Source organism: Rhagoletis pomonella, unplaced genomic scaffold (genome assembly GCF_013731165.1).
Source record: "Rhagoletis pomonella isolate Grant_MI unplaced genomic scaffold, Rhpom_1.0 Rhpom_scaffold_04653, whole genome shotgun sequence".
Taxonomy (NCBI): Eukaryota; Metazoa; Arthropoda; class Insecta; order Diptera; family Tephritidae; genus Rhagoletis; species Rhagoletis pomonella.
This window is the reverse complement of record NW_023463202.1, coordinates 1-10,117: the sequence shown is the minus strand read 5'-3', so window position 1 is coordinate 10,117 and position 10,117 is coordinate 1. Positions and strand designations below refer to the sequence as shown.

Genomic DNA, 10,117 nt, shown 5'->3' with positions numbered 1-10,117 from the left:
CTATAAACATATATATACAGTCCACTTCGTAAACTTACACCCCAGCTTAGCTTAACATAAAAGGCGCAAAAATAATTATACATACATAAATAAATGCTGTATGTAAGAACATACAGAAATCACCCAAAATAAATATAGTTCGCTTTAGAAACTATATGTGACCTGGTCTACGAAAAGGGAGCTTACGTGCGAAAACTAGTTTTCTGTGAAAAAGCTGTTAAAAGTAAGCAACTCGTTTCGTTTACTCGTTTTTACTCTTCTTTCTCTACATTTTTAGTACACTTCTAAGCAAGTTAGGATTTTCTGCTTTTCACCACGTGAAAAAGCATCTCATCTTCCATCCGAATCAACCAAAAAGTGAAAATTGATTTTTTGACACCTAAGCCCCCTTTCCGTAGACCAGGTCACATATATCAATAACAAGAATCCCTCCGCTTATGTGCTTAAATTTTGTGTAATAAAATACAAACAATTATACCGCAAAACATATTCAAGTGGAAACTTGCAAATATTTCCAGCAATACCCCTTCTGTTTGTATAACAAACAGCGAGCAGGATTCATAAACAAGTAAGCCACAAAGCAAAATAATAACTAATAAGAATTGGCGGCAAAATAACGAATAGCGTATGTGCACATAAGCACAACAATACATACGACATAACATTATTCCCCAATTGCCATTTCTTTACCTAATATAATACAGGCTTAATATTGGTGGTCAATATACATATGTACATACTCCCGTTCTTTGAACCCAAAAATAATTTTGAAAACAAAACATACTCACCTATTTATTTATATACAAACGGGCATACATCATATACAAAGCAACGAAAACGAAATTATAAATTAGTTGCGTTTTTTTACTCATTTCCAGTAAAAGTTTTTACGAATGTTCATGTTTTGGCATTTTCGTACGCAAAAACTTGCAAAGTAGGGGAAATTGACAGAGCGAAAAATGACAGCTGAAGTTGCAAGTTTTTACTGGATTTTACTGGATAAATTTTTACTTGTAAGAATTTGCCAGTACGAAAAACAGCTGATCGCATGTTGCTGGATGAAATTTAAACTAATAAGGAAACTGTTTGTGGCTTTTTATTGTGGTAATTCACAAAATAAACATATTTAAATATAAAATATATTGTTTTATTAGGAATATGCTGCGAATAAACAACCAATTAATCAGCTGTTCATGAAACTTGCAAATTATTACTGGAAAAGCGTTCACGTACTTTTTTGTAAGTTTTTTCTATGAGAGCGAATTCTTAGAAATTAAGTTACTGAAGAGTTGCTGGCAAGTTACTGGATAATTTGTAAAAAAAACACAACTATTATCTCCTTCTCCCGTCCTTCGCTAGTAAACATACTTACACACACATATGTTAATATATGGTAGCATTGTGTGCTAACATTAATATACTCACATACATACCTACTAACCCAGTAGTGCATATACCTTGTACGGCGCACGTAAAGGAAAAATATTAAGAAGCTCGGAAAAATAAAATCCCTCAAGTTAAAGATTTAAATTGCGATAATTTAATGAGCAATTTTTAATTTAAAAAAAAAAATACCAACCCATCGAAATTATTAAAATTTATATTACGAAAAAAATAATAATACATACGCCCGTAAATAATAAAACTCGAAAGAGAGTATTGCGGATACATTGTGAAAAGAAAAGTAAGTCAAAATCCGATCGACTAAACGTGCACTCATATTATTCCATCATTCGCGGGTATTAAAATACATAGGAAAACAAAAACAATTTTATAAATTCTGGAGTTCACATTTAAATGCAAACGAACAAGTCTCCCATCAAAGAACCGAAAACACCTCAATTGCTAGATATACCGAAAATGGTTGACGAAGATAAGCATCAAAGCACCCCTGCAGAAGCTACACGCTCAAAACAGGATACGAAGCAAAAAAATACCAAAGACTTTTCGGCCGCAAAATTTATTGCGGAAAGTGACAGTCTAATAAGATACTGCACTAGGTTTTCCGCAGCCCCTATCCAAGACAATTCAGAATCAGTCCTGGAAGTAAAAACCCACAGTCTTGATAATTTTTGGACACGTCTCCAATCGGCTTATGACGCCATAATTGAAACTTAGGATTCAGATTTACCTGAAAATTTTAAATCCTCGGCTTACGCCAAATATGAAAATTGCTTAGACCAATACGAAGAAACAGAGGCTATGATTTCCGATCAACTAAAATTAATAAAGCCATTAAATGCACCTACTCCACCTCTGAGAGTAGAGCTGCCCCAAATACAAATCCAAGAAGCATGTTCAGGCATACATCTTAAAGTGCCAGCATGTGATACAGAAGTATTTCATGGAGGTTATGAACAATGGCCGTCCTTCCGGGACATGTTTATAGCCGTATACATAAACCATCCAAAGTTATCTCAAGCGCAAAAACTGTATCACCTCAGATACAAAACAAAAGGTCAAGCAGGCGCTATAGTAAAACAATTCGTTCTTAGTGAAGATAATTTTAATCTGGCTTGGGAAGCATTAAAATCACGATATGAGAATGAAAGAGTATTGGTCGACAATCAAAAGTCGTTCCTTTCATGTCGTAAATGTGTAGTTGTTGTTGATAATGTTTCTTCCCAACCTTTTGTTGCCTCTTCTGGTGTCCCTCAGGGCAGTATTCTGGGTCCATTACTCTTCATAATTTTTATACCCGAGCGCACCTGTGCACAAGGGTATTATAACTTTGTTCACATAACGGTTGTTTGTAACAGGCAAAACGAATCGAGATAGATATAGACAAATGTATACATAAATGATCAGAATGAAAAGAGAAATCGATTAAGCGGTGACTGTCTGTCCGTCCGTCCGTCCGTCCGTCTGTCCGTCTGTGTACACGATAACTCGAGTAAAAATTGAGATATCTTAACGATACTTGGTACGTGAACTTCTTTTGGGCGTAGGACGGATGGTATTGAAAATGGGCGAAATCGGACAATAACCACGCCTACCTCCCATATAACGGTAATTTTAAAAATTACGAAAACTGCGATATTTTAGTAACTACTGAAGATAATTCACTCAAAATTGATACTTACAATGAGTCTCAGACGGAAAACATGAATATTAAAAATTTTTGGAAAATGGGCGTAGCCACGCCCACTTATGGTTACATGTGTATATCTTGGTAACCGCTGCACCAATTTCTTCCAAACTTGGTACAGTTGTTGGCCTTAGTACAGCATACTAAATGGCTAAAAAGTTTAAAAATCGGACAATAACCACGCCTACCTCCCATATAACGGTAATTTTCAGAAAAACGAAAACTGCGATATTTTAGTAACTGCTGAAGATAATTCACTCAAAATTGATATTTGCAATGAGTTTTAGACGAAAAATAAGAATATTACAAAATTTTGGCAAATGGGCGTAGCCACGCCCACTTATGGTTACATGTGTATATCTTGGTAACCGCTACACCAATTTCTTCCAAACTTGGCACAGTTGTTGGTCCTGGTACAGCATACCAAATGGCCGAAAATTTCTAAAATCGGACAATAACCACGCCCACATCCCATATAACGGTAATTTCGAGAAATACAAAATCTTCGATAAATCAGTAAATATTGAAGCTAATTTATTCAAAATTGATGATTGCAACAATTCTTTACCAAGAAATACGTTTATGACAAAATTTTGGAAAATGGGCGTAGCACCGCCCACTTGTGATCACATATATGTATGTATCTCGCTAACCGTTCTAGCAATTTGTACCAAGCTCGGTATGGTTATTGTGCTTGCCACATAAAAGCAAACCGTTGAAAATTGTTGAAATCGGACTAAAATTGAGGCCGCTTTTCATATAACGGTAAATTTCAGAAATGCTTGAAATTTCAATATTTCGAAATCTAAGGACGCTAATTTACTTAAAATGTATACACCCCGGCTTATCATGTAGCGGTAGCTTTCGGAAAGGAGGAAAACATATATTTAATACTTGCGCCGGGTATTTAATGTTCGGCTCCGCCCGAACTTAGACTTTCTTACTTGTTATTAATGATATATCTGATTGTTTTAAATTTTCTGAATTTATTTTATATGCAGACGATTTAAAATTTTTTAAAACAATTTCAAGTCGATCTGATTCAGCTAAGCTCCAGTCAGATCTCAATAACGTTGTGGCATGGTGTGATAAAGATCACCTTCAGCTAAATATTCGGAAGTGTTCTCACATAACGTTTTCTAAGTCTAGGCAGTTTTTGGCTACTTCATACTTAATTAAGGAATCACGTCTCACCACTTTGGATGAAGTTTCTGATCTGGGAGTAATTTTTTATTCAAATTTCCTATTTCTGAGTCATTTAAATTATATAATTTCTAAGTCATATTCTACACTTGCCTTTATTCGGCGCTTTGGTTCAGACTTTACTGATCCTTACACTCTAAAATTACTATTTACCTCGCTTATACGATCTAAGTTAGAATATGCGGTCTTTATATGGAGGCCATATCACCTTTGTCACATTAATAGACTTGAGCGAATTCAAAAGAATTTTCTTCGTTTTGCTCTCAGATCGCTTAACTTTGCTGAACCGATTCCTTCGAATGATGCTAGATGTGCTTTAATAAGCTTGAAGTCTTTACAAAGTAGACGTAGTGTTCTTTCACTCTGCTTTATCTTTGAAACTATCAGTGGAGAAATTGATTGTCCATTTCTTTTAGAGCGCATTTATTTTTACATTCCACAAAGAAAATTGCGGAGCAATGATTTATTCTTTCTGGAGCGAGTCCGGACGGTTTATGCATCCTATGCTCCGATTCATAGAGCATTGAAAGAATTTAATCAAATCTCAAATTTTTTGGCCTTTGATTTCTCGTCGCCTAAGCAATTGTTTAAATTATCATTGAATGAACTATATAGTTAAGCTTGAACTTGTATCGTTAAGTATTTTTGTAGTAGTCTGTAAGAAATCATGTATTTCTAGATTTACTAGATATGAATAAATAAATAAATAACGATTTTAATGAGCTTGCCAAAAATTCAAAGGAAACAAGCGAAGAATTCATGAAATTACAGTCCACTGTATCAAACTGTTTGTCGGTTCTCGCGACACAAAACATTCCCATTGATAGTTGGGACCCTATTCTGGTAAACGTATGCGCTGCAACTTTACCAGAAAAATCGTTACTCTTATGGGAGCAATCGCTCTCATCCCGAAAAAAATGCCCAACGTGGCAACAAATGAAATACTTTCTCACTACCCAATTCGAAATCGCAGAAAGGGTAGATAGAAAAATATCAAAGCCGAAAAATACACAGCTCGACCTCAATAGAAGCTACTATAGACCCCAAGCTAGTAACAATAATTTACATAATCGAAGTTTCAACAGAACTCAATCGTTCATCGCAGAACAAAACAAAAGTATGTCATGCGAATTTTGTAAAGGAGGTCACGCATTAAGATCTTGCGAGAAGTTTAAAAAACTTACAACAACCGAACGATATAATGTCGTTAGAAATAATAGACTTTGCACAAATTGCTTCTCACACTCTCACATGCAAAAAGACTGTGAAAGTAAATTCAATTGTGTATACTGCCAAAAGAGGCATCACTGGATGCTCCACATTAATAATTTTACCCCCCAAAATAGCTCTAACTCGCAAAGAGCCACAGGGCTAGTTGCAACAGCTAGACCCGAACACCCCGAAAATCTCGAAAACGAAGCCGAGAAACCATGCTGTTCGAAAACAGCAAATATACAAGCGCTTCATTCCGAAAATGAAAGCAAAATTTTACTGCCAACCGCGATTGTCTCGATTGAACATCGAGGAGAATTATTCAAGCTTAGAGCTCTAATCGATCAAGGCTCACAAAGATCGTTTATCTCATCAAAAGTACAAAACCGGCTAAAACTCCCAACCAAAAACTCAAACTTTGAAATTTCGGGAATGGGTGGAAGAGTAATACAAAACTCTAATAAAATCTGCTCATTAACCCTGATTTCCCCCAATGCGGATGTAAGAATAGAGGCACACGCCATAGTTCTGCCGCAACTTACAAATATGCTTCCAAGCTATAAAGTAAATGGCAAAGATCGCCAAAAATTTGCCCATCTAAAATTAGCGGATCCCAACTGCCACACCCCCGCGCAAGTTGATATCCTATTAGGCAGCGACCTAATCCCCCAAATAATGCTAGAAGGCATTGAGAAAATTTCAAATACCCTGTTAGCCCAAAATACCATCTTTTGATGGATACTGAGCAGCCAAATAAAAGAAAAAATATCGGTATTCACAACTCAAGTTAAAGATATTTCAAACGAATACCTCAATTCTCAATTAAGAAGATTTTGGGAGTTAGAAGAACTCCCCCCATGCAAGTCATTACCCCAGAAGATAAGTATTGTGAAGACTATTATAAAGCCACAACTACAAGATCAAAAAACGGCCGCAACGTCGTACGGCTACCATTCAAGCCACAATTTCCCGACACACTCGCCTTAGGCCACTCTCGAACCTCAGCACTTCAGCAATTTTTAAGTATGGAAAAAAACCTGCTTAAAAAAGGCGAGCTAAAGACCTCGTATGACAATGTACTCGAGGAATACCTCCAATTAAATCATATGGAAGTAGTCGAGTCATATGAAAAAATTACAAAAGGTAAATATACTTAATTTTACCTCCCACACCATGCAGTAATAAAGCCAGAAAAACTTACAAAAAAAGTAAGAGTTGTATTCAATGCCTCGAAATGCACAAGCTCAGGCAATTCATTAAATGACGTATTATATACGGGACCCATACTACAACCTGCTTTAATGCTCCTAATACTAAATTGGCGCATGTTTAAATACGTTTTCAATGGGGATGTCGAAAAAATGTACAGACAAATCCTTGTACATAAAAACGACCAAGATTTTCAGCGCATTATATTTCGCTATTCACCTAGTAGTCCAATACGCGACTACAAATTAAAAACGGTGACATTTGGCGTAAATTGCGCCCCCTTTCTTGCCATTCGAACACTTCACGAATTAGCAAACGATATAAAAGAAAAACTGCCTCTAGCAACCCCGGTGTTAAAATACAAACTTATGTGGACGATATCCTGTCGGGAAGCCACAGCTTACCCCAAGCCTGTGAATCACTATCTCAAGTGATCCAAGCCCTCAACTGCGGAAGGTTCCCCTTGAAGAAGATAACGGCCAACCACCCGAAATATTAAAGAATATAAATAAAGGCCACATATTAGACACAAACTTCCTCATCTTTGAAAAAGAAAGTACCACCAAAACTCTGGGAATAAGATGGAATGCGATATCAGATCAATTCTCATATACTCTTGAGTCAATATCTGCAATATCCGCAAAAACCAAAAGGCAAATCCTGTCGTCTGTGGCAAAACTTTTTGACCCCGCAGGATGGCTTGCACCAATTATGATCCAAGCAAAGATACTCATTCAAGAATTGTGGCTAGACGGAACAGATTGGGACGAACAAGTTAAACCACTACGCTTGATGAAATGGTCCCAATTTGCCAACAATCTGAACACTATTTCGGAAATACAAATCCCTCGATGGGTAAACTACTCTCCCGAACATCAAGTCGAACTTCACGGCTTCTGCGACGCCTCTGAAAAGGCATACTGCGCTACTATATACGTGCGCACCCAACAAGATAGCAAAACAACAAGCCACTTGCTAGTCGCAAAAGGCAAAGTGGCTCCGCTAAAGACCGTAAGCCTACCACGACTTGAGCTATGCGGGGCGCTCCTCCTTGCAAAACTAGCCTCCACCGTTCAAACCCACTTAAGCCTGAACAATCGCAAATTACATCTATGGACTGACTCTGAAATATTTTTAGCTTGGTTAGAAAAACCACCCCATATGTGGAAGACATATGTGTCGAACCGCAGAGCCCAAATAATTGACTTAGTTGGGCCAGCAACTTGGCGACATGTAGCCAGTGCTGACAACCCAGCCGATCTTGGCACAAGAGGTTGCAAACCCCTGCACCTCGCCACCACCTCACTCTGGTGGAACGGCCCCAGCTGGCTTACAGAATCACAAGAATTCTGGCCACAATCCCCGATACGCAACATAATACCCCCCGAAAGTCGAAAAATTGAAAGCTTTCATGCCGTATTGGATGATACTGACATCCTGGAGCGATTTTTATCGTTCCCCCGAGCCCTCAGAGTAATAGCTTATATGTTTCAGTTCATAACTCGCCTCAAAAATAAAGTAAAGGAGCGACCAAGATCTGCAACGGGCTAAAATCACTCTGATTATGTCTACTCAGACCCGCTATTATGACCGGGAAATAGCACTTTTGATGGTATCAAAGCCAATAGATAAAAAGAGCCCACTCTTAGTTCTTAATCCCTTCCTAGACTCGAAGGGACTGCTACGCGCCAATGGGCGTCTTGCAAACTCCAGTTTGAGTTATAACGAGCGGCACCCAAAAATAATACCCGAAAAATCCCCATTTGCCACACTGTACATAAATTATTTGCACTTATTGATGCTACACGCCGAACATCGGCTCATGCAGCAAATGATCCGACAAGAACTTTATATCCCACTACTAAAGCCTCAGATAAAGAAATGTATTTTCCTGTGTAAAGTCTGCACTCTACATAAGCAGAAAATGCGCACGCAGATCATGGCAGCTCTACCACCTGGACGCTGCAATTTCTCTTTGCCCTTTACCATCACGGGTGTTGACTTTGCGGGGCCTTTCCAGAAAAAGGCCTCTATGTTAAGGTCTTCCACCTTTACGAAGGGCTATGTGGCCGTTTTTGTATGTTTTTCGACAAAAGCGGTACACGTTGAGTTATGTTCAGATCTGACAACTGTAGCTTTTCTCGCGGCATTTGCTCGCTTTGTCGGAAGGCGTGGATTTCCCTCAAAAATAATGAGCGACAATGGCAAAACATTCGTCGGAGCCCAAAGGTCCACTGAAAGGCAATTTATCCAATTTAGTAAGGAAGTCTCGCCTGAAATCATAAAGAAATATGCACCCCAAGGAATTAATTGGCAATTTATTCCGCCTAGCGCTCCACACATGGGGGGACTCTGGGAATCCGCCGTAAAAAGCTTTAAATCGCATTTCAAGAAGATCGCTAGTAATTACAAATTTACTTATGAAGAGTTCACCACTCTATTAGCTCGAATTGAAGCCGTCCTCAACTCACGGCCTCTCAATACCCTCTCGCAAGATCCCTCCGAGTTCACAGCCCTCACCCCTGGGCATTTTCTCAGAGGAGCTCCACTTCTGGCCATACCCGAGCCAGAAACGCAATCCCTATCACTCACAAATCGATGGGAAAGAATTAAAGTTCTCCATCACGAATTTAGCCATCGATGGAAGGAGGAATATCTAAAAGACCTCCATAAAAGATACCGATGGAAAAACACTCAAGAAGCGCCAAAGATTGGAGACTGTGTCCTAATTCATGACGAATGTCTTCCCCCTACGGAATGGCGGCTCGGCCGCATAGAGGAAGTATATCATGGCTCCGACGGTCATGTCCGCGTAGCTGATCTCCGTACACAAAGCGGCATACTAACTCGACCGCTCGTCAAGCTATGTTTCCTTCCAACCGCCTCCCCTACCGATGGCGCAAATACCGATATCTAAAATCGTCAAACCGCAATAAACGCAACGAAGCCGTAACAAAACCCGATAATATAAAAAGTGCCTAAATCCGTACCCTCGAACTCACACCAAGTGGCTTACACCTAGCAATCACGCTCATAACTGATTTATGCTATACTAAAGTCCGTTCTCCCCTAATGTAGAAAAATATGGACGTGGAAATGCTTGAAGCCACACCAACGCCAACTATCCGTTCGGCAATCACCGTGCCCCGCTCGGCAGCACCGCCAGTAGCAGCTCCTCGCTCTACTGTGCCACGTACCGCAGCAGCTCCGGCCGCAGCGCCTCGAAACCTCACGCCCCGACCCGCCGCCGCTCCGATGGCATCACTACGTGCCGAACCTCCACAAAGGAGCCCAGCAGCCGTACATGGCATACGATGCCCACTGTGTCGTCGCCCACACAAACTCCGCCTGTGCTCCATTTTTAGGAGTATGCAGCCGCCGCAGCGCCAGCAAGTCGCACAAGCT

The 10,117-nt window shown here is 39.3% G+C and overlaps 1 protein-coding gene across 1 annotated transcript; it reads left to right on the top strand.

Moving 5' to 3' along the window:
* Window positions 1–7,282: 7,282 nt before the first annotated feature.
* Window positions 7,283–7,985, top strand: LOC118754801 (the record flags this gene model as incomplete). Its single annotated transcript, XM_036489676.1, has 1 exon — window positions 7,283–7,985. A coding segment is annotated over exon 1 (562 nt), but the record flags the coding sequence as incomplete, so codon positions are not given.
* Window positions 7,986–10,117: the final 2,132 nt, after the last annotated feature.